Source organism: Hipposideros armiger, unplaced genomic scaffold (assembly GCF_001890085.2).
Source record: "Hipposideros armiger isolate ML-2016 unplaced genomic scaffold, ASM189008v1 scaffold_273, whole genome shotgun sequence".
In the NCBI taxonomy this organism is placed as follows: domain Eukaryota; kingdom Metazoa; phylum Chordata; class Mammalia; order Chiroptera; family Hipposideridae; genus Hipposideros; species Hipposideros armiger.
The window spans coordinates 1,220,381-1,246,003 of NW_017731623.1; the positions used below are offsets into that span (position 1 = coordinate 1,220,381).

At 38.7% G+C, this 25,623-nt stretch overlaps 1 protein-coding gene across 1 annotated transcript; it reads right to left on the reverse strand.

Annotated features, from left to right (window-relative positions):
- Positions 1-21,479: 21,479 nt before the first annotated feature.
- LOC109390504 (ATP-dependent RNA helicase A-like) lies at positions 21,480-25,310 on the reverse strand. Its single transcript, XM_019657058.1, is given in 6 exon segments — positions 21,480-21,869; positions 21,871-23,935; positions 23,937-24,141; positions 24,144-24,666; positions 24,668-25,161; positions 25,164-25,310. Coding segments are annotated over 6 exon segments (3,747 nt in total). The 5' UTR covers positions 25,234-25,310.
- Positions 25,311-25,623: the final 313 nt, after the last annotated feature.

Sequence of the window (25,623 nt, forward strand, 5' to 3'; positions counted from 1 at the left end):
ATAGTTCTTTCTATAACCTCTACATACAAAGCCAAACTTCCCCAGCTCTGACTTCCAACAAAACTTCAAGCTGAAAGTTACATTTAGCACTTAATCTCCTTCCAAACAATGTAGGCTATGTTGGAACCTCCAGTGAAACCAGGTCCCGAACTTGCGATGGAAAACAGAAATTGCCCTTCTTTACCCAGCCTTGTGAAGAGCCAGCCAAGATCATGTTTGGGGCAGAACTGACACCTGACCTTTTGCCCCTGGAGGAAGAGCTGCTTGCTCTGTATGTTTTCACCAGAGGAAACATAATGTCCTTGATGTACAATGTGTCCTCAATTATCATGTGGGCCGTTGGAGGACATCATGCCTCTTCCGGGTCTGCGAATGACAAGCTTGAGCCATGCTTAGTAGTAGAACCAACCCAAATGCTCCATTTATTTTGCAAGTGTCATAAAATTATTTTAAATTTACATAAGAATGTTTTAAATCTGCACAGTGAAATCTTCTAATTTACCTGAAAAATGATATTCTTTAGCCCTATTGCCCTAGATTTTTTAAAAGTAATACTTGCACATTCTTTTAAAATCAAATAGTATTAAAAGGCTATAGGATAAATAGTACCTTACCATATATCAGTCCACTCCCCTTTACACTCTACTTAGGAAATCATATGCAGCATCTAGTTACCTCTTCTAAATACTCTGTTCATATTCCTAACATTGCTTTAATTTTTTTAGTTTTAGTCATTATGCAGCATAGTCTGTTGTCAACTCCTCACCACCATTACCAGACCCACTAAAGGCCAAAGACTGTGATCTCCAGCATCTCCTAAGCTACGTGGTCCAGGTTAGAGCTTGTTATTGCATGAGATTTGGAGAGCAGTAGGGTACCAGTATCTACTATTCTGGGGAGGTGGTGTGGTCAGCTGTGCAGACATAACTTCACAGTGGCTTCCTGATATAAAGGTGTCAGGTGTCACTCGACTGCTTCACACAGATTATAACTGTCAAATTTCCCATCCTTCTGCAGCTGCTTCTTGAATTTTGGCAGCAGCTTTACTGATGACTGCTCTCTCCCACCCAGTTGGCTCTCCCAATAGTACCACAATCTGATTCTATATAAACATTTTATGTCCAAAATACAAAGAGTGGTTTCTGTTTCTCTGACCAAATCCTGACTGATAAGTTTGTTGCTAATGGAATTCATTTCAGAGAAATAGAGCTTTAAAGATGAGACTCTGGACATGGTTCTCTGATGTGACTAGATTCCAAAGTAAAAATAACAATGACTTATGTCTATGCCCTGTGGCAAATGGCGTCTCATGACCAGCAGGGGAACAACAATAGGAAAATTTCAATTATCATCTCTAGTCACCTGGAGTAAAATGCCCATTAGAAGATATGTCTTTTAAAGATAAAATAGTTGTCTTAATAGAATACTATAGCAGTAATAGAGAGTGTCAAACTGTGAGGTTGGTTGATTGCTTCTGAATGAGCCAGTGAGTAGAGAGTAAGTAAAAAGATGATTTCAAGACAGAAAATTTCCAAGCCGAGGTTCAAATAAAGAACCATAGCTCTCTTATGACCCCCCCTGAACAAAGTCCTTATCTCCTGTAGCCATAGGACAAACTGAAAAAACAAACTGAAAATATTATCCTACAAATAGAATTTCTAAAAAACAAACTGAAAATATTATCCTACAAGAAGACAAATTAAATTCAGAATCTTGTGGAGCCTCTAGTGTTGAGATTAGGGCTTTGATAAGAAAGGAATGAGGTTCTGAAAATCTGGATGAGGTAAATGCAGATGAGGACCCTGAACACCCAAATCTACCATGCTACCCTGATGGTAGGAGCAGCCCTTCCTTTCTTGTCTGAGAACATGATTCCACCTTGTCAAGAACTTGTTTTAAACTCTTCTGATGTAGCTTACTTTCAGGGACAATAATGATCCTCCTCAAATTCACCCTTACCACCATTTGGTGTTTCTAGACTTAAGCCAAACTCAAATCCTAGCAAGCTCAAGCTGGCCAGGAACAATGTATGAGCTAGCTGGCGGTCTCATAAACACTAAAAAAAATTTAAAATTTTGCCATTTTGTACTGGAAGAAACCTGGATATTGTTTATGGAAATGGATCCTAAAAACTAGAGTAGAAAATATGAAAATATTGGATTAAGCTGAATTTATTGATATTGTGCACAGTGCAGATAGTCTAGATGCAATGAAATAGTTTGAGTGGTAGAAAGTGTCTCTAATAGTTCTCTTGAATACAGCAGTGGTCTATACTAAATGAAGCTGTAATGCTAGAAGTTCCTAAGTATACTCAGTCTAAGAAGGTATCCAAGGCTTTAGGAAGATATCTAAAGGCTATGAGAAATAAGACTGTTAGAGTAATACTATTATTATTATTGTTATTTACTTATTCATACTGTAACTATACACCCAGGAGATTCCAGAACATAACCTCCTTCACCTGAGTTTTGAGAAATACATTTGTGAGGGGAGTACCAGAATCCATGAGAAGATTTCTAGTGAATGAAATCTTCAAGCTAGGAATAGAGTATGAGATGCCACTATAAAATGAGGTTCATGAATCCCATGGGACTGGTGGGATTTCAGAAAACCAGGAGCCAACTGATGGAACTTGACCTATAAAGACAAGATGGGCATGGTTTCTATAAGGGTTAGCAGCAATCAGAATGAATTGGTTTGCAAAATTATTGGTGGTACCCCTAGGGCTAAAATACCTGGACAGTCTACTGAAGTCTTACTTAGATTCTCCAAGTGATGAAATCTATGTCTTGTGAATGGAAATTTGACTTTAGTCACCACAAGATAATTAAGATTCCTTAGCCAATTTCTAGATGTGACCTAGTTCACTGACATTATATGTTCAACGATAGCTTCCCTTAAAGAAATATCCTGATATAATGCCAACAATTTACACCATATATTTTCTTGTTAGCCCTCCCCAATGGAATCCAAAATCACTTCACATGGGGATAAACTGAATAAAGAAAAGTACTCAGAAATTGGAGGGATTACTAGATACTGACTTAACTTACTAGACTAAACTTAATTACTATACTTAACCGTCAGTAATTCCTAGGGGCTCAAATAAGATTAAAATCCATCAGTCAGTGTAGGGCTTATGAAATCCAGGTGATTAATGGAGTTTGCCTCTAATCAAGCTTGCAATTGGTCTCCTGGGTTCCTAAACCCAATGTATGGTTGTTTTTTCACTCTTGGGAAGCATACTTGGAAAAGACATACTCAGAAACTGGCAGAATTCCCATATTGTTTTCCTGACCTATGAAGAGAGAGCTATTATAGTAGGAGAAGCCAAGTGGAAGCCTCTAGAACTGCCCCTGCCTGTCAAAAGAGTACATCAAAATCAACACTGCTTCTTTCTAGAAGGATTTCAGAATCCCAACCTCATCCCCATTCAATTATCCTGCTTAGCTTGTATACAAAAGAGATGGCTCTTGAGGAATGAAACGGATTACTGAAAATTTAATCAGGAGGCAACTTAAATTGAAGATGATATTTTGGATATAGGTTCTTAGCTGGAGCCAATCAACCCAGTCTCTATGACCAAGTACACAGCTGACGGGCTAGCGAGTGGTTTTTGCCCCCTTTGTATCTACTGATATATATTACTAGAAATAGTTTGCTTTTACCTGACAAAGACAGCAATATCCTTCCACTGTACTACATCAGATATAGAGCCCTGTGTTATAATTTAGTCCAAAGATACCTTTACCATCTTGCATTCCACAAGATATTATGCTAATCCACACACTAATGATAGCATGATGATTAAATGTGGTGAGGAAAACACATTGCATACCAGAGAGTAGGAAATAAATCCAATAAAACTCAAGCAGCCTGACACCTCAGTGAAATTTCGGGGGTTTGAGAGGTCTGAGGCAAGCTGAGGTATAGCCTCCAAAGTAAAGGGGAAGTTGTTGCATCTTGTATCTTCTTCCACTAAAAAAGAAGCCCAGCACCTAGAAGACCTGTCTGAATTCTGGAAGCAACATATACTTATATAGGCTGAGTATGAAGCAAATCACTTACCAAGTACTCTGCAAGGCTGCCAGTTTAGAACGGTTGATGGAGACCCAGAGTAAGACGAGTCTCAGTAACAAGCACATATTATTATGCAAGCTGCTTTGTCATTTGTATCATGTAACCTAGCAGATATAACAGGACTTGCAATACATAGGGCAGAAGGGGATGCTGCCCCAGTCTCTGGATGAATGGAGTTAATACATTTTGTTTCCTTCACTGTCTTTTTAGTGGGCACTTCAGAGGGAATAAAGTCATGTATTCAATCTGTCCTGACTCTTCATCATAGCATTTTACAAGATAATTGATCTTACGGGGATTCAGGACTGACTTAAGTAATAAAATGCAATTTTTATATTTATTTTTACAATTCTTATAACCCTCCAAAATGCAATTCAAGTTAGTCAATGAATTAACCAGTGCTAATTCTACTGCCTGTGCTTGTGATGAGAAAAATACTTACACCCTTTCTAAATGTAACTCTATTGGCTCAATTCAAATTTTGAAAACATGATAACTAGAGAGTTAGCCTCAGTTTTGGACTATGAGGACTGCTATTTTCTTATTATAGGACCCTGAACAAAACCACTTGAACTCTCCATGAACTTTCTCTTATCTAGAGAAAGGGAAGTGCTTGTCTTTACAAAGCTGATGTTAGAATTAATATAAGATCATGGTACATAGAACTTTCTATACATAGTACACCCCCCGCCCCCCGATGGTAGAATTTATGGAGTCTTTGGAAGAAGACTAATCCATTAAAATCTATTGTTAGTAAGAGCCCACATTGCCCGCCATTGAGATTGTACCAAAAAGAACAAAAGTCCTCTTAATTGGTTAGCTAACCCGCCTGAAAATACCTAATAAATTACTATAGAGTGCAAATCACTCTATAGTTATTTTAGTGCTTTGAATGAGAATATCAGTAGCAACAAGAGATCCACCAAGAATCTCTAGTTGATGTGCAATGTGAAACCAAATGAAGGGGCCCAACCCTTCTTGACTTACAAGTGGTGTATGCTGAAAAGGGAGAAGTGTTTTGAAGCCAAAAGGTCAGTAAGTTGTATGCAAATGGGAATTTTATTTTTTCAAAAAGAAAATATTAATTATTTAAGAAAAATTTTTTCAGCTCTTAAGAAGACTAAAAAAATCACTGCCAAATTTGAAATTACAGAAGAAGTTGTAGAAAAGGCTCATGACTATATTTTTGGCAAATTTAAACATTTTTTAGAAGTTGGAAAAACGAAAGAATCCATTAAAATCTATTGTTAGAAAAGCAGCTGCTGACAATTTGATAAATTATTCATCCAAGAGTTTCAATAATCTGAAACAACTTCTCCCACATCTGTTGACAGGGGAAGAACTATCTATTAAAAATGTGAAACAGAGTAATTTTAGGATATTTCTAAAATGATTAGAAAACATGTTTGTCTTTTAAGGCTTTGTTTGCTCTTAATTTTGAAATAAAATTATTGAACATTTCTGACAAGGACTTGATGCAAATTCAAAAAAAGTATTTGTTAAACACAAAAAATGCTGTTTGAGCAGCAGGATTTAACATATCTTACAGGGATCTTGCAGAAATAGAAAGTCTTGAAGACATAGTAGAATGTGATTATGACATTGCCTTAACTAAAGTTTTAGTAAAAAGAAATTGCAGAGACTCGATGGACGCAGAGTTGCACAGCCCAGGTCCCCTACAAGGAAGGACATCCTGTCAGCTCCTCTGGGGGTTCCCTCAGCTGCAGAAAGCCACTGGGCCCAGGCTACACCCTTCACATGTTGGCCCAGGTCCAATGGCTGACTAATGGAAAGGGGTTACAAAGGCCGGGCCATTTCAACCCAACATGGGACAATTCTGACAGGTCATTTTAGCTGCAGAGCTCCCTGAGGGGTTGGCTGAGGTTATGATAGGGTATATATCACAGCTCAACTCTCCCTGGACCCAATCCCACTTCCTCCTTCTTCCTTCCAAGGGTACTTACTCCCTAATAAACATCCTGTACACTAAATTCCATTTTGTAATCTGCTTCCCAAGCAGACAATCTACAATAAGGAGCAAATGCCAGAAGGTAAAAATCAACTTTCTCATCATTCATTCATTAACTCAACCAGCAGTAACTGAGTGCGAATTACATAGCACATTAAATTATGATAGTTTGCAAAGAATGATACAGGGCCGCTGCCCCAAGGACTTTGCAACCCAACGAGAAAGACTGTGAATTACACTAGAAACTATGAATCACAATAAAGTAAGTGCTATAAAGTCTCTATGAAAAGACCCCTAAAGAATCTAAAATAAATCTAAAAAGATCTCTAAAGAATGAATGAACCTCGAAAACATTATGCTAAGTGAAAGAAGCCTGACCAAAAAAAAAAAAAAAAGGCTGCAATAGTGTAAGATCCACGTATATAAAACATCTAGAAAAGGCAAATCTATAGAGACAGATAGTAGATTAGTGGTTACTTGGGGACGGGGGTGGGAATGGGGTTTGATTGTAAATGGGATTTGGGGTCTTTAGGGATGACAGATATGTTTGAAAATTGATTGTAATGATGGTCGTACAACTCTGTAAATTTACTAAAATCCATTGAATTGCACACTTAAAATTGTTGAATTTAATGGCATATAAATCATACTTCAATAAAGTTGTTAAAAATAAGAAATATTTGACACTATTTTTCTCTAATACTATTCAATAAGTCAGATGACTTAACAAATAATTTCTCAGTCCCTTCACCCTAACCGTCAATATCAAGAAGAAAAACTTGTTTTTTTCCCAAAGAATGATCTGATATAGTCATGGTCTGGGGTATCTAACAAGATGAATATCAAGAATTATGAACTAAATGTGCACAGTCCCTTTGCATCAAAACTGAGTGTGTAATTCACATACAGCTAATTCTCAATTAGTAGAAATGACAGCATTACCATGGTCCAAACATAAAAATAATCATGCTGTCTTCCCAGATTAGTTCTTGAGCAGAAACTATTATTCGTTCATTAATCTCAGCTGCCATTTCTTTCAACATCTCATTTAAGACCTAGATGTACAAAGACTTTATCTTTTTCATCGGGAAGTTTTAAATGAGAAAATTAAACCTGAAGTATTAATTTATCCCATTAGTAATCATTCAAGATTGCCTATGTGCCCATAATTTAAATCCAATCATAGCTCAAAGAGGAGAGAGCATTCCTACATATTTAGTTGTCACACCTTTTGTTACTAGACTTACAAATAACTTCAGGGACACTAGGATACACTTCATTGCATCATAAAAGAAGTGTCAATAGTACCTGGAATGTGACTTTATCTGATTCTCTCTCTCTCTTTCTCCCTCTCTCCCCCCTCTACCCCACCTACCTCTGTCTTAAATAGTATTTGACAGACTAGCATTGCTATATTAATTTACTCCAAAATATTTACTGAACTCCTACTGTATGTGAGGTGCTTTCATTTAATACTGAAGGCTTAACAAGATATCCTGATTTCAACACATTTCAATTTAACGATTTAATTTTTAACCTAAATATTGATAGAGACTATTCCTAGGAAATGCACGTATAATAGACCAATTTAAAAATGCATGTCCATTGGAAAGTGATAAATGATTTTTCATGTTATCATATTTTCAGGAAAATTTAAATTATATGTATTCATGGCTATGTCTTTTACTAAGAAAGTATTTCTATTTTGTTTTGTATAGATTTCATCATCAATAATATTTGACATCTGTACTATATTTTTCATTTTTCAAGGATTCTAATAGCACTTACTTTGCACACGGCATTATTATTTAATTTTTTTTTCAGACGAAGTAACTAAGGCTCTAGGAATTAGTTTAAACCCCCTTGCCCTCATCCAATGACTATTGCTCTTCTCACTGTTACACGATTTCTCTGCCATCTTCATGCTCAGTTGATGACATAAACAATTTAAGCATCAGTTAAGCAATTGGGAAAGAATGTCGACAGATTTCCACTCCCCAACTGTCATGCTTTTCAGCCTCTGTGCTCGTGACCTCACCATCTCTCCTATTATTCGAGATGATCTACCCATGCTCCTACTTGGAGCAAATCCCTCCACTCATCCACTTGATTCCACCCCTTCTTGCCACTCCAAGAGCATTATCTGGGAAATGTTCCCTTACTTTTCTATGTCATCCATGTTACTGTCTCTACTGCATCATTCCATTAGTATACAAACATGCTACCACTTCTCCCATTATTAAAATGAAACCCTTCAACTTGACCTCTCTTTCTAAATATCGCTCCATTTCTCTGCTCCTTTTTTTTTTGCAGCAAAACTCCCCAATACTTTGTATATATGTTAGAATCTACCTTTTCTCCTCCAGTCCTTCCTTTTTGTCCTCACAACTCCACCAAAACCCCTCTGGTCAAGGTCACCACTGATTTTCCACTACTAAATCAATAATCAATTGTTAGTTCACAGCCTACTTGATCTTTTACATTTTACACAGCTGAGGAACAGCTCTCCCTTGAAGCACTTTAATTACTGGGATATCAAGGATGCGTGTTTTTTAAGTTTCCTCCAACCTCACTGATTCTTTCTTCTATGTTTTCTTTTCCCCTATCCTCCATGACCTGTCACATAGAGCGTTCTAGAGCTGGAGACACTCTCTATGCTCCCTCTTTGGTGACTGTGCTGGTTATTTAGATCCTGGTTCTCACCTTCAAGCTGCTCTTTTATACTGGGCTTTGTGTTACTGACCTTGGGATCCTGCAAACCACAGTTCTCCTTCCCCAGTTGGCCCCATTTAGTTTCTTTCAATAGGGGACACAAGAGGTAAACTGGAAAACTAGAAGACAAAGAAGGGCCTTGAAGGGAAATCCCTCATCACCCAGGAAGAGACCGCTGATTCCAGTAGAAACTATTTGTCCCAGTTTGTATTCCCAGAATCCGTTTTCTCTGAAACACCAGGCCAACAATGCCACCTCCTCAGAGATCTGAGCCCTATGGGCCCCTCTTCCCAGGCTTTATATGTTATTCATCCCAACCTCTTCTTTTTGTTTCCCCAGCCAAGGAATGGTAACTGCTTCTGCAAGTGGGGTCTTCTCATTGCCTTCTCAGTTCCCTAATACCTGGTTAACTTCACTTTATATTATATCCCCCAGTTAAAATAATTGATGTGGTGTCTGGTTCCTGATTGGACCCTGACCAATGCAGTGATCTGATCTAGCCACATAGCTTGAAATATTACCTTTATGCTGATGATTTCCAGACCTTTCTTCTAAGCTCCAGACTCGTATGAGGTTGAATGCTACAAAATTGCCACTTTTGCAATTATACACGATTGAATATCAGCAATTGCATATGGTTCAACACTAATATAAAACTAATAGGCACCTCAGATCTAATCATTCCGTGATAGAATTCCTCTCTATCAACTTTTTTGACCCCACCGTCTCAGTTCAATGGTGAGCTCAGAACTTTTGGTTGCTCAGACCCAAAACCTTGAAGCCTCCCTCACCTCTTCTTTCTGCCTGTACCCTAAATTCAATTTGTAAACAAATACCATTGTTTCTGATCTCAAAAATCTATGCCAAGTCTGATCATTTATCACCACCTCCAATGCTAGCCCAGACTGAGTCACTATCAACTCTCATGTAGTTTAGAGTGATAGCCTCCTCACTAGTCTTCTTCGGACCCTTCTAGATGTTCTCAGCAAAGCTGCCAGAATGAGCCTTTTAAATCAGTCTCAGTCCTCAAAATCCTCCACTGGCTTTGATTTTACTCAGAATAAAAGCTCTACCACTAGTGTTCTCCCAGGGATGCCTGGAACATGCCAGGCACGCTCCTGTTTTACAGCCATTATGTTGGAATTAGTGGAATGTTCTTTCTCCAGAGATCTGCCTGGATAATTCCCTCACTTCTTTCAAGACTTTTTGAAATAGCGCCTTCTCAATGAGGCCTACCCTAAGCACTCTAATTAAAATTGCATCCGCCTCACATGTTGGCATCCCACACCCATTTACCTTGATCTGTTTTTTGGTTTGTTGGCTTCTTTATTTTTCTCCCTGCAACTAATACTTTGGCCAGGAAATGGCACCCATCACTTCCTATCACATCGGTGAAAACTTAGTCGTATAAGCACACCCATTTGCAAGGGCACCTGGGAAATATAGTTTAGCTCTGTACCCAGGAATAAAGGAAATAAAATTCTGGTGGACAGCTAGGGATCTCTGCCACAATAACTAGCCAATTTCATAGGTTTGTTGTTCAATATTTGTTTCCATCACTAAAATGCAATCTCCACGAGGGCAGGAGATTTTGTTTATTGATTTCTCCCATGAGCCTGGACCAGAGTACTTACAAAGAAGTGAAAAATCCAGAGTAGTCACTCAAAAATACGTCTGTAATTGGGCCAGCCAAGTGGCGTGTTGGGTAAGAGCTGGCTTAGGATGCCAGCTCTGAGCAGCAAGGCCCTGGTTCGGATCCCACATATGAGGGCCAGTGACACTGCTCTCTACAGCTAAGATGCTGAACAACAGCTCGACCTGGAGCTGGAGTGCTGTGAGTCGCTGATGATGGCTAGGCAGCAGCGGAGCTGCAGTGGGTTGCCATAAGCTACCATGAGTGGCCGGCAGCCAGTGTGAGCCGCCAAGAGCTACCATGAGCGGCTGTCCAGTGGCCAGCTACCCATCTGCCTCACCTGGGAAGAGCGCAATGGTAATACCAACATGGGCCAGTGAAACAACGTCCTCCACAACTAGACTGAAGAACACAAGGACAGCAACTTGTCTGTTCCCCTTCCCTGATCACCAATAAAATCTTAAAAAACAAAAAATATGTCTATAATAAATGAATGAATACCAGATGTTGTATGGGATAGAAAAGAAAGAGAAAGGATAATTCATAAACTAGGAGAATTGGTTCTCTTTTTGGGAGAACAAAACATTCCTATAAATACATAACTAAAAAGACGAAAAACCTATTGACAAATGGTGATGTGGCACACTACGTACATAAGTGTTAAGAGGATTCAGAGCCAAAAGGAAGGCCCAGCTTTGGTTTAGGTCAGGAAAAGGGTGTTGGATTTGGTTTAGATTATTGAGAACTATAAATGCCACCCTGTGGTTTTCAAATTGCTCCGAGGAACTCCACGGCTCTTAGGAGGTATGTTATAAATTCTTAAAATAACAAAATATTTTTATAAAAATTTATTTAAAATCTCTTTTTGAGAGAGTATGTAAGGAACAGTGTTAAATGATTTTTAGGCATTACATCATTTAACCTTAAAATAATCCTATAAAACCAATTTACTTATTTCCTTTTTAACTAACGATTTGAGAAAATATGACTTTTAATTTCAACAATAAAGTTCTGTAATTTTCTTTTCTCCATGAGGATTTCTAAGGATTTATTGCTAGATACCTCACTGCTTTTGTTGCTATTATAAATGAAATATTTTTGTATTTTAGTTATATTTTCAATTTAGCTATGTAAGTAAAGGCACAAATGTGTATTGATCTCATGTCCAGAAACCCTTTAGGGCAAGTTTATGTATTATATTAATTTGGTAATATATTCTCTAACACTTTTATGCATGTGATCATAATGCACAAAAAAATTTTTTTTGTCTCTTTCTAGACAACCCTTTTCATTTCAGGTTATTTTCAGATTATTTCAGACATCTGATGAAGATACCATTAAAATATTTAATAAAAGTGAGAAGAGCTCGCTGGCATGCTTGATTAGTTCTTTAACATAAAAGAGTAAGTTTTAAGATATTTAGGGTTTTGGAAGATTGCCTCGATCATGTTAATTTCCTTTTTCTTTCTCAATTTTTAAAGTAGTTTTCATAGATGTTGCTTTTACTCGGGACTGAATATGAAATTTCATCCATTATTTTTACTAGAACTATCAAATTGATTTTACATTTTCCTCTTTATGTGTCAACACTGTAAGCTGTACCCAGACCATTATTCCAGGTCTACCTTACTAAGAGAAAATTGGTTTTATTCAGGTAGAGGGAGGTTATGTAGTTCACATACTGGATGGTTCCCCAGCTCCATAGGGTAGATTATAGTTAGTCTTAAACAAAGTATAGTAATTCTATTTTCTCTCTCAGTGGTTGGTTTAAACATGCTTGAGTGACATGACCCTAGTCAATGATACATAAAAGTTTATTTTGCTTGGAGAACTAGTAAAAGAATATGGCAGAGACTCACCCCCCCCCAAGCCCCCCCCCATCCACACTCACATTTTTTGAATAGTTTAAGCATTTCTCCTACCATCTTGCAGCTATGCAAGAAATTACCCACACACTGAACACTGCAGAGAGGAGAGTGAGTGGAACCTGGCTCCTGATAACACGGTTATGCTCTGAGAGTTGCCCTGAAACCATCCAACCCCCGGAGCCTTCTGTTTTGCATGCTACTTTTTTTATTGGCTTCTCTCTTACTTTGAAGCCAAAGGTATCCTAATGTGTAGTGAATTACTCTTGTAAATTTCCTAATGTTAAACCATTGTTGCATCCAAGAACACACCGTACTTGATCCTCATAAGTTATTTACTTTATATAATCCAGGATTCAGACTGGTCAGATTTTATTAGACATTTGTATCTACATTCAAGAATGAGACTGCCTTATAATTTCTTTTTATACTGCCAATATTCAAAGTCATAATAACGTCATAAAGTGAGATAGAAAAATCTCCCACTTGCTTATTTATTTATTTATTTTTTGAAGGTTGCATCAAAATTGAATTGCTTATGCCTTGACTATCTGCTATAACTTGTATTACTGTCCAGGGCTCGTTTTCCTTTTATGTGTTACTGTAATTTGTGTGTGTATTTGTGTGTGTGCATTTTGTAGAAGGAAAGGCAGGTTCTGTTTTGACTACTAATTTGGTTTTTTAAAGGGTTACAAGACTATAGGTTTTCTATGTTCTCCTAAATCACTTGTGGTAATACATGTTTGAATATGTTTTTTAGGAAATTATTGATTTCTTCCAAATTCCAAATGTGTTAGCATAGAATTCTTTAGTATACACTCATAATATGAAAATATTTCCACATTACCTCTCGCGATGCTCCTTATATTACTAACATTCTTCTTTCCTTTTCCCTAGATCAATCTTGTCAGACATTTGTATATTTTATCCATATCTTTAATGCATCCCCTTTGAGCTTTGTTGATCCTGTCTATTGTTTCCTTGTTTCTATGTTGTTAATTTTTGCTCTTCATGACTTTTTCTTTTTCCATAGATTTGTTCTGGTATTTTTTTTACTTGGATTCTTAGATCACTAACTTTTAATCTTCTTTTCTAAAACATAGATTAGAGACTATAAATTTCTGCTTACGTAGCACATTGGCTGTATCCCATTCAATTTGATTTGTGGTATTTATATTTACATCCATTCCTAAATATTTTATCACTTCCATTATGATATATAATTTGACCAATAAATCACTTAAAGGTTTGACTTGTTATTTTTGTTGTTAATATTGGAGTGAGCCAGCAAATGGCAGTCAGGGTTTGGACTCTGGTTTTCTGGCCCGAGTCAGTGTCCCTAACCATCAGACCACATTTCCTCTCTACCATCTGGCTTTGCTTTCCCTCTTCATCTGTGGAACACTGGGCAATCCATTCTTTCCTTGAGATGAGATTTGCTCATATTTTTTGTTATTATTTACCCAATATTTCCATATGTGCGTAGTAGGAGGTAACTTTCTGTTAACTACGTCACTATGTGGCAGAAACTAGAACTTTCCCCAACTTATATTTCACATGCTAATATTTTTATGGCAAGCAGAGCATATTGCAATACTAGATCATCAAATATTATTAACACCCTTTCTGATGCTATTGTCCTTAGACAAATTGGATGGACTCAGTGGAAATCTAAAGAAAGACTAGTGGAAGACATTGATTCTACTATTTCCTTTTTTATTTGATTCCCATGGACTCGGTGAATTTTCTGTAGGCTGATGTTATGTCTGCTTAGCTTAGTGTGGTTGAAAGTCTAAAAAGAAAGATGGTCCAGGTAAGTGTAGATAGGCACAATGCCAATTTTACAGGTCAAGTAGAATTGACTGAATCTACTAACTTTCAAAAAACATCCATAAAATCAAGTTTAGATGAATGTTCTTTTCCTCCAGGAAATTGAAATCATATCCACAGACCATCACATTTCCTTCAGAATTGCTCTGTTCAGTAGGCACTGAAAAGACTTTCCTTTTCCCACTTTATTTCTAGGGAATCTGAAGCTCAGTATCTGAAGTCCATTCCCTAATGAAGATTCCATGGTGCCATTTAAAATATAGCTGAATGTACAGGAAGTATCACTCCAGTACTGAATTTTCTTTATGAAACAAGACATTCTTCAGAAATGCATATGTAAAGAAGCAGCATATTTTTGGAGTAAAATTTGAGCCTCCTTTGGGTTTTATTCCTTCAAATAAGATGCATATTTAGAGCGGGACCAGGAAAATGTTGTCAGATTCTTTCATCCCAGTCTGTACCATAGCTTTATGTAAGTTGTGTTAAATGACATTGTTGGAAGCCACACAGACAGATTGGAGAATGTTGGCTATATATTTTTTCTCTTAAAATTTTTTTTCTTCCATTTTTACTATGAGGATGATATCTTCTTCAGCTACAGAGTGGAACAATTACATAGTCTTAGATAAAGTAAAGTCATTTTCAATATGGTAAAACCTCATTTATTTAACATACAAATAATTAGAAAATTCAATTAATAAGCCATGCTTAGCCTGGTGTTTCTTATGCCTTATAGATCAGGAATTATTTTACTAAGTAACTTTAAGATGCAAACCATATATGGGGATGATATTTTAAAATCTCTAGAAAAGAAAATTGCTTTCAAATGTTTATTTTATAAATAATCTATACCCTAATTCTAAATAAGTCTATTCAAAATGTACTCCTTTAGAACTATGTTAATCTGGGTTTGATTTAGTGGCTATATCTAGAAGCCAATAATTGGAAGTGTATTGAAATATGTCATTCTTCAGATGGCTTATGAATTTAAGCTGACAAGTATGTGAACTGATATTGTATTAATTGACACAGCTATAGACCTGCTGCCCAATTTCTTTAAGAAATGGCTATTCACTAATTTCTTATTATAACTTAAAAATTCATTGTGGAGGAGCTGAAGGCAGCTTGAGCCCTTACCCATTAACTTCCTCCAGGTTCCCTCACTCTCTAATTTACACAGAATTCAGAATCAATACCTAATTAGATCTAGTCAAGTCAGCGAAGTAGCAAACACATCATTTCTCCCTTCCTGCATCAGAATGGCTGGAAATGCTCTGTACAAAAATAAGCCATCATCTTCTCCATTACTTTAAGGATCTGTTCACAAAAAATCAATATATATTACTAAAGACTTTACACTCATTTATCTTTTAATTACCTCTGGAATGTGTAAATACTCTTAAAGCAAGATCTAAATGCTTTATTCAATGTGTGTGTGCCTGCTAAGTCTCAAATGACTTTTTTTTGGCAGCGCTCTTTGGGTTTTCAGAAGACTCTCACAAAAAGAACTGTCTTTAAATATGAACCATTTGCAGCCTTTGCAAAGAATTTTACAAACCACAGATCTGCTGGGATTTGGGGGTGATATTTTATGATATTGGAAAATAGCAGAGCTTCTCAGTGTAGTAGAACATTTGGACACATGGCGCATGCCAGGTGGTGCAGAATGAATGGAACAAGGCTGTTGACAAGAGAAAGGTTATTGTAACTACCATCTTGCTCTAGTGGAACTGATGTACCTCAACATGGTAGATTTAATCTGCTCTGTAATATTCGTAATGTCTACATTTCAGTCAAAATGAATCATCTTTTTATAGCTTAAATCACTCTTTCGGGAATTACAGAAGAAATGGTTAGTGGATATGTTTATTGTTTTGTTTATCTGGCTCATTAGGGAGCCATTTATAAGGCAATTGAAAGAAAAACCTCAAAAAATCAAAAGGTTATCAATATGCCACTTGGTGTTCTAATCATTTGCATGACTGTTTTCTCTATTTTAAATATTTCAAATGAAGTAACCATATTCTTATCTTACTTAATCTCTCCCTTTTTCAAATGGCCTTCTCTGTTGCCCTTTTACTATTAGATTTATATTCTCATAACTAAGGAAAAAACTCATGATACTCATGCCTTCTCCATCAGTGGTACTGAAAAATGAGAAAAATCCAACTTGACTTACTTATCTAGCCAAAGTAAGAGCGGCCATTGTAGGGAAAATGTATATTCCAATGTATGGATTGGGTTGATTTCATGTGACATTTTTAGCATGACAGCAGTGATGGGTAGATCAAGTTATATAACTGTGGGAGAGGAAAGAACAAGGAGAAAAGTATATCTGTACCATATACCATAAGACAAAAAATATCAGTACATTTTATATATATATCCATGGAAGAGACACGAGAATGAGCCCATGAACTATTATCCCTTGAACTATTATCCCCAGCAAGTGAGCCAGTGGAGGGCAGAACTATTCACTTTAGTGGACAGGTCACCTGTGCAATGGGAAAAAAAGAAAAAAAAAAGAAATCCACAACAACGCATCAGCGCATAACATCCATCACCAGCACCAAATCATTTAGGAAAGGCTTGGTGCTTAAACCATAAAAATGAAGAAGAAAATAGAGAAGAAACCCTATGAAGTAACATCAAAGAAGAGGATAAGAGGCATTGAAGCAAGTTAGAGCTGTTTGTTAATTGGGGTGAGAAATTGAGGGAGAAATTGCCCTACCTCTTGCTGCATGGAGAGCCCTAAAGATCAAAGACGAGAACAAGGTTGAGCAGCAGAGCAGCACAGAAGTTGTGAGCACAGACCACAAAGGTCTGTGGCTCTGCCGTTTTCTAGCCACGTGACCGTGGCTCATGTAGATAGCCTCTCTAATTCTCAGTTTCCTAGACTGCAAAGCGGGGGTTATACCAATACCAGGGACATCCTCCCCTGTCACTCACCCACCCCCGAACATGCCAAGCACTCCGTCTCAGGGCTGTTGTGCCTTTTTTCCCTACAGCATGGGCTGTCCATCACCCAGGGAGCCTCATGCTTCACCTCCATATTTTCTTTAACACTGCCCAAATCTTCCCCACCCTGTGGATAATAGCACCACACTCTGCTTCCCATATTCTGAATTATTTTGCTCTATAACATTATACATTTATGTTGGTTTCCTGTTTCCTCCACTGGGATAGAAGCTCCAAAGGGACATGGCCTTGCTGTATTCACGGCTGGAGCACCATCTGTGTGCCTGGCAAATAGCTGCCGAGTGAATGAGGGAAAGGCTAATGGATAAATGAATGAATGATGGAATAAAAAAAGCATCGTGGAAGATGAGAGAGTTACTTCACTGAAGCCTGCAGAAGTCAAGCCAGACAAGCTGTGTAGACTGGGTTAAGGAACGTGGCCTTCATCGCCCAAAAAGGAGGGATGCAATCTCCAAGGTTGTGAAGATTTAAGTGACAGGGGGAAATCGATTCAGCCCTGAGTCAAAAACATCTTTACTCAATTAATGTCAATTGCCATTGTATTATTAATGAACGGGCCAATTAATCTGTTCCACAATTGGGATCACCATTCAGTAGTTTATGGGCTATGGCACGTCCCCTTTCCAGAACCTTAGAGTTTTCATAAGAAAATGGTGTGTGGAATCCTCAGGTCAATTGCCATTCAAAACTGTTACTCATATCCAACCCCTAGACCAGCTCACGGAAATGATGGTTTTATAAAATCAGACTTACAGGGAGCCTAAAACCTTATGCATTATGGCCAGTTAAAAGAAAAAGGGTTTTGCAGACATGAACAGATGTCACTTTATTCTCTTTCTTGATAAGCCAGACTCTGGTAGTTTTAGTAACTGTACCAGCTTCCACGTGTGGCTCATTTATGAAGCGTTAAGGGCTGTGTCAAGAATTTATAAATAATTTTGGATTAATAAACATCATCCCCGCAGAGGCCCTGTGAGATAAGCATTATTTTTATCCCCATGCTAGAGATGAGGAAACTGAGAGCCAGGAAATCTCAATAAAACAATTTGCACTAGGTGCTGCAGTTAGTGGCAGAGCCAGGCTTTGAAGGCAGGCTGGTGGGTTCTAACACCAGTACTGTAGAGCCCCGTTACCCTACTCTATTCTCTGAGGAAAGTGAGAACCAGAGAAGTTAAGCAAACTGTCAAAGTCACACTGCTGTGAAGAGATCCCGCCTGGAATCAAGCCTGAGTATGGAACCCCAAAGTCCATGCTGCCAAATTGCCTCCTGACTACACTTCTTTGTTCTTTATTAATCTGCAGTGGTTTAGATGCATTGGCCGTCCCTTTCCACTTCAACACAAGGCAAGATGTATCACCTTTCAGAGACATATCAAGTTAGACTCAGTCTGCAGATAGACCCTGGGGTCAGAAGTGTTATGGATAAACTTTCAATTTGTATAATATAATCTAGCAAGATTTCAACATTTCATTCCTTCTTACATGACATAATGCTTGCACAGGCATTTGCAAGTAACCATAGCTTATAAACACTCATTATTGGTTCTTCTTAAACTGGCATTTCTGCCCTGAATATGATCATCATGGAATCCTCAGCACTCCTCCCTTAAATGGGGTCAACAGAACCAAAAAGAGAGAGAAACATGCCAGTGTTGGGTGATAGAAACCGTTAACTCAGATAGTTCTTTTACTCCTGGAATGAGAAAATTCGAACCTTAGGGAGACTCACTTAAATGAGCTATATGATAAAAGCATTTCTGACTTTAAGGCTCTGGGACAAGATGTTCATTTGGAAGTTATCTGGTAAAAAGAGAAAAATAGCAAGGATCCAGTTTCTTCAAGAAATTACTTAATGCAAGAATTGGCTCAAAAACATAAGTGTGGTTCTTTCTTTTTAAGCCAACAGAAATGGCTTATAATGTTAGTATCGGCTTCTCAAACACATGTGTTTTCAGCTTGCTTTACCAGGCCCCATCTGGTCCTTATTGCTCTAAGGTACACCCAGTCGCTACTGTTAAGCATTCAAGAGCTGTGAAAAGTAAAAAATTATAAACCCAAGAAGAAAGGATTCTGGTCAATTAAAACATATATGATCCATAACTTCTTCTTTTAATATTTCCTAGGCTCCCATCAAGGGTTATTAAACCATTATCAAGTTAGGACAATGCCTCAGATGTTTTCCAGCCATACGCTAACAATTAAAAATGGATCCTTTAATTGCAAATAACTGCCATTACCTCATCCTAATCCTAAATAGAATGCTCTCTTTTCCTTTGATGAGAATAGTGCCAAGTATCTTAGTCCAGCAGATAACATTGTCTTTTCACCTATCAATTGAGATAACTGTCTCTTCAACAGTGTTTGATTCAGATTCACAAAACTTTGATACATATAGCCACCACTGACCCACAAAGCCAAGATGCCACATTATGTATCGAGCTAGGGATACCCTCCTATTAAGAGTTGTCAACCTCTCCGATGTCTCAGATCTCCCCATTATGTGCCTGAATACTGTGGGAGGCACATGGTAGCAGAAAGGAAGAAAACGTGGAGGCATCCCTTTATGCACATGCTTTACTTTCTTGCAAACAGATCTTTCCACATCCTGAAAAACAGGAATGCAAGCAAGGGAGCTGGGCTCTAATTTTTCTTCTTGGAAAAATCTGGAATTTGGTACTGCTTTTTAAGGAATGGGCATTCCATCAGCCCTAATTACTGTTGGAAGTGATTCTGTTGGAACCAGTTGGTAATTCAATACAGAATTCCTCTCCAGACCACCAGTTCAGAATTGGCTCCAATGAAAAAGAATTCTGAGTTATTATCTATGGCGTCTGCCTGCCAGAATGAGATAGGTTGGGGGAATTGACCAGTCTCCATGTAGGGGTGCAGGGCCATGTGAGTCAAATGTCTTTAGCATCAACGCTTCATACTCACCCCCTTCCCTCCACCTCCCACTGCCCTCAGCAGCACCAAAGCCAAGAAATGGTGGAGATAAAGACAAAATCATTATTTTTGTTCCATGTGTGGTCCCATCTCTCAGGGATATCTTCAAGTTCAAGAGAACAAGTGTTAACAGTTATCATTGATACATAAGTCCCAAGAATTTTCTTCTGCCAAGCCAGTGTGTTGGTACATGCGAGGTCAGATGTTTAGATCTCTGGGTCTTTAGAGAATCTAAAAACTGAAAATTTTCATAGTGCCACCCACACACATATCAATCAAAGTGAAAACAGATAAAACTATAAAACAAGTATAGGAAGTTTAACAAAATACAAAATTGAAGACTTTTAAAAAATATACCTATTTCCAAATCTTTTTCTAATATGTGGAGAACGCCTGCTTTGCCAATGCCCCAAACAAGTGTACAGACGCCATATTGGATATTACAACAGAAGATGTGAAACTCAGCATGTTGAAAAAATTTTGAGTATGGAGTCCAGAGACCTGTGTTCAAGGTTTGACCCTATTGGTCAGGAGGTAGGGACATTGAGCAAGGCAATGAATTTCACAGTCCCTCTATTTTCCCATCCCTAAACCAGTGATAATATTTACTCCTTGAGATGTAAGAAATGTGATGCAACTTGTCATAAGGACATCTTTGTAAATGGTATAGCACCATACAAATGTTAGGGCTTAATATGTCAGTTAGAATTTAGGTTCTTCTCTGTCTCTTATTTTGCAAAAATTGAAAGAGGATTCTTGGCATGTTTGTGTAAGCATAAAATTACAATGCTCAGCCACTTTTTCAATAAGTTTATTTAGATTCATTTTAATATACACTCTTAGTAATATTAATATTATTAATTAATGTGTTTTAATTTAACATACACTTTTACTAATAATGATAGATACTGAGAGCTAACCATGTGTCAGGCAGTATTCTCAGTACATTACTTATGATAACTTACGTGACTCTCATTACAACCTAACAAAGTAGATATTATTGTTATACCCTTACTTAAGATGAGGAAATCAAGGTTCAGGGGTGAATCTAAGATTATGTAGCTGGTAAATGACAGAGCTGGATATAAACTCAACCTTCTTGCTTCAGAATATATATTAATTACTTAATTATATTGACTCTTCATAAATGTTCATTTTGAAATAAAGAGTCATGTCAGGGAGGCAATGTTATTTTATGTTTTCTTTTTTTTTTTTTTCAATTTTAAAGGCAACTCTTTACTCCTTAAAGAAAAAATACAAACTGTGATACTTTTACAATAAATCATTATATTTTACATAATATAAACAAAATCACTACTGTATCTATATGGTTTCCTTAAACTACAATGAACCACAGAATGGGTGAAAACGTGGGTTTACTTGCTTATTGGCAGCCAATAAACAGCTTGGGAAAACTGGCGGCATGCACTTTTTTACTCTCGATGCACAGGCGCCAACATAACCAGGGTTAGTAGCCACCTGCCTCTCTTCCTTGCCCGTAGCCCCTTCTGCCACCGCCTCGCTGGAAGCCCCCAGCCCCTCTGTAGGCTCCCCCATAGGACCCTCTGTAGTCTCCTCTCGCGCCCCCTCTGTAGTCCCCTCTGTAGCCACCATGGCCGCCCCAGTAGGAGCTGGAGCCACCACCGTAGCCTTGGCCACCTCTGTAGCCGCCTCGGCCATAGCCTCCACCGCCGTAACTAGCACCTCCCCGTCTATATCCACCTGCATTGTCAAACCGGGCCACCTTGGGAGGGCGTGGGCCATCTCCATACTGTGTGCTGCCTGCCATGAGGTTGATACCAGCAGCGGACGGCCTCGAGATCTGGCGGATCGTGTTCAGCATACGTTCATTCACGGGGGTCCAGCTGGCTGATGATCTCAGGCTGTTTGGTTACTTCAACAACCAGAGCCTTCAGGGCTGCCCGGAAAGCAGTGATACAGGCAGCAGCTTCATGAGATATTTGCAGTGTGATCCAGTCATCTATAAGCACCATCTGCCCATCAGACTGGACTTTCTTGGAGGCAAAGAGAAGCAGCTGCAGGGGGGCGACTAAAGTCATGCCTTTAGCAGAGATGGCCCAGGTTCGAATCTTTTCACCAAATACAAAGAAGGGAGATGGGTAGTTCGTGTCCTGGCTGCTAAAAGGACAATTAACAGATGACTTGTGGATAAGTGCATTGCGCCCTTCAGTGGTGAGAATCTTTCTCTTTTCCTTATGATAGCACACATTGGGGTACACACCAAAGGCCAGAAGAGAGATAACAACATCTAAATTATTATCTGGTCCGATGTTAGTAAACACTTCTGTCAACAAACAATCTTCTGGAAATCCAGAATTGATCAGAATCTCTTTGAGCTGAACTTTGGCTTCCCAGGTCATTCTTAGTGTAGCCATATTGAGTCTTTTGTGCTCACAAAAACGTGTCTCTGCTTCTTCTCCACCCATTCTAGCATCATCCCAAGCTTGGAATACTGATAGAAGGACCAGATGATCAGAAAATCTGTTTCCAGAAAAATTTCAATGGACATAACCCAGTCGCTTTCCTTCACTGATGAAAGGCTCTGGAAAGCAGGTGGCAGCAGAGATGGTGCAGACAGAATCTCCCACATAGAAAATACGCCCCATTATCATCATTTTGCCAAGACGAGGCTCAATGGGGAGTTTAGCCAGAATTCATCCCAGAGGAGTCAACTCATCATTGGAATCTAAAGCATCAAGCTCTCGAAGCGTGTGCTCTGCTTCAATCACAGCATCCAAAGGTGGTGGTTCAATTGCCTTGGCCAAAAATTGGCCAGTTCCTCCCAGGCACAGAAGTTTTATGCTCAAAGCAATTTTATGCAATGGTGTTCGGAACATCTCTGGTGTCACATGAGTTTCAAGTTTCTCAAAACGAGCTCGGCTACAGAGGTAAAAGCAGAATCCGGGCCACACATGGCCAGCTCAGCCTTTCCACTGCTCCAGGTTTGTTTTGGATGCCCACACAGTAGCATAGTTGGTCATATTGTTGTGAGCAGTGAACAGCTTCACTTTCTGCTTGCAAGAGTCAATGACATAAACCACATCATTTATGGTAATGCTTGTCTCAGCAATATTTGTAGACAAAATAACCTTGGTTACTCCACCTGGTCCTGGATCAAAAACTTTGCACTGTTCCTCTCGAGGAATCTGGGAATGCAGAGGTAGAATCTGATACCTATGGCTTCCAAAATGTGGATTCATTTCCAAATGCTTCTGCATCATGTAAATCAAATTCCAGCCTGGCAGAAAGACCAGCATAGCTCCAGGAACATTCAGAGTCTCAATGTACTTAAGCAGAGCCTCAATGAATTCAAAAGGAGTTTCCTTTTCATTCAGCTGAACCATGCTCATCTTCGTTTCTGGACCATATTCATCACCACAGATCAGGTTGCAATTTGCATCATCCTCCTCACCACCATCATCATCCTTACCCTTATCCTTCTTCTTCTTGTCCTTTGGTGGAGGAACAAAGTTGGTCATCTGAATACAGTCTTCCAAAAAATATTCTTGAACTGGGTAAGTCCTCCCATAAACTTCAATGATGGGGCAACTGAAGAAATATTCACAGAACATGCTGGTATCTATAGTAGTGGACATGAGAACAATGCGAACTTCAGGATAAGCCTGAACCACATCACGCAGCACTACCAAAAGGAAGTCTGTATTTATGTCTCTTTCATGTAGTTCATCTACAATCACATGACTGATTCCTCGAATGCCTGCTTCTAACTTTCTTAGGAGCACACCTACAGTACAAAACAGTATACTGGCATGAGGGTGGGGAAGTACAGACTTAAATCGAACACTATAGCTTTTCCCAGGCTCTTCTCCTCTCTCATATGCAACTAGCTCTGCCACAGAAACTGCACTGATTCTCCTGGGCTGAGTTACTGCAATTTTACACTGCTAATCGGTCATTCTGGATAAACACATCTAGAATAAACTGGGGAACTTGTGTAGTTTTACCACATCCAGTAGCACCTCGGATAATGACAACTGAATTGTGACTAATTGCTTCCAGGATTTTATTTTCAAATTTCTTCACAGGTAGTGACTCTCTTTCTTGCAAGACAGCTTGCAAATCATGATCCTGGCCCAACTGGTACATAATTCATTCTTGAGGTCCATGCTTATTTGTTCTGGAGTAGCATAAGCCAACGGCCCCTCATCAATGTTGCTACTAGTCCAAGGATTCCACTTGGATTGAGGAGGTGACCAAGGAACTACACCCATTTGGGTTTTTCGCTGAGATGGCTTGAAGTGAGCCAACTTGCCAAGGTTGAGTACAACAGGCACAGAAGGATCATCAGGTGTGGGCCGGATCTCAAGGTTGAGCTCTTGAACATTGTTTTGCAGCTGATTCTCTAAATCTTGAGAGAGGTTAACCTTGTAAGGTTCCATGGTCTCTCCTTCTCTCTTCTTTGTAAGTCCAGAGTAAGCTTCAATCACTCCAAGATAGTAGAGTTGTCTGATGAGTGACAGGGCACAGGACTGTGCTGCCAGTTTTTTATTTGATCCATGTTCACGTGCAAACATCCTTCTGCCCAGCTGCTTGATATAAATGGTCATTTCTGCAATAAAGCTCCTGTTGTGATCAGGACCCACTTGGGTGTACTTATATTCAACTTGGATCTTTCCTTTTTTGGAAATATTGGTTCAGAAGAGCCTTAGCATTTTCCAAGGTCCAGTTTCCATGAAGCCCAGCATTTAAATCCACTTCTGATTCTAGAGTCGCTTGTACTTCTTGTTTCTCCATTCTTGAGTAATAATCCTTCAAGTTGGCTCCTCGATCCCAGGTAGACCCAGGAGCACCACACCCAGAGGCCCCAACTCCAGAATTATTTTCTGCCTTGAGAGCCAGATGTGAAGGAAGAGGTCCCCCCCTGGTTGTTGGTAAACCTTCACCAGTATCTGCTCTGATGTCAGTTGTGTTGGTAAATGGGGGCAGAGAGGGTACTTCCCCACTAGCTGGTACTTCCTCACTCTTTACTTCATTTATGCAAACCAAATAGTTAACAAAGTCTCTGGCAGCATTACTCTGCACATCTTTTTTATTGGTGGAGTTGTCCATGCCAATGTAATTATATCCTTCTACTTGGAACTCACACATGAATTTTTGCCTGATTTTGCTCTAATTTCATAATTTGGAGACATCTTCCTTTTGCCACACCAGGCATGCAAAAAATTTTTAATATCACCCATGATTCAAGTGTCTTCTTCAGACCAGTCTCCTCTGCCTGGTGCCTGAGAGCACAACCCTCTTAGGAGTGTCCGTGGCTCCGGCCTTCCTCAGAGACCTGTTTTTATTTTAATGGTTTTATTCGTTTACTCAATCTTGCATTATGTTAGGCACTTTCGAGAATACACAGTCACGTTGCTCTCTCTAGCAGGATAGACAGACAAGAAATAAAAAATAAAAACAAATAAGCAAGAAAACAAAAGAGATCGTTGCTACCAGAAAAATGAACCTATAATAGGTGCTACAGTAGAGGATGATGGTTTAGTTGTGGAAAACCTCTTCAAGAAAATATTTGAACTAATATCAGAATGTCAAGAACAAGTTGACCCTGTGAAGATCTGGGTGTTCTAGGC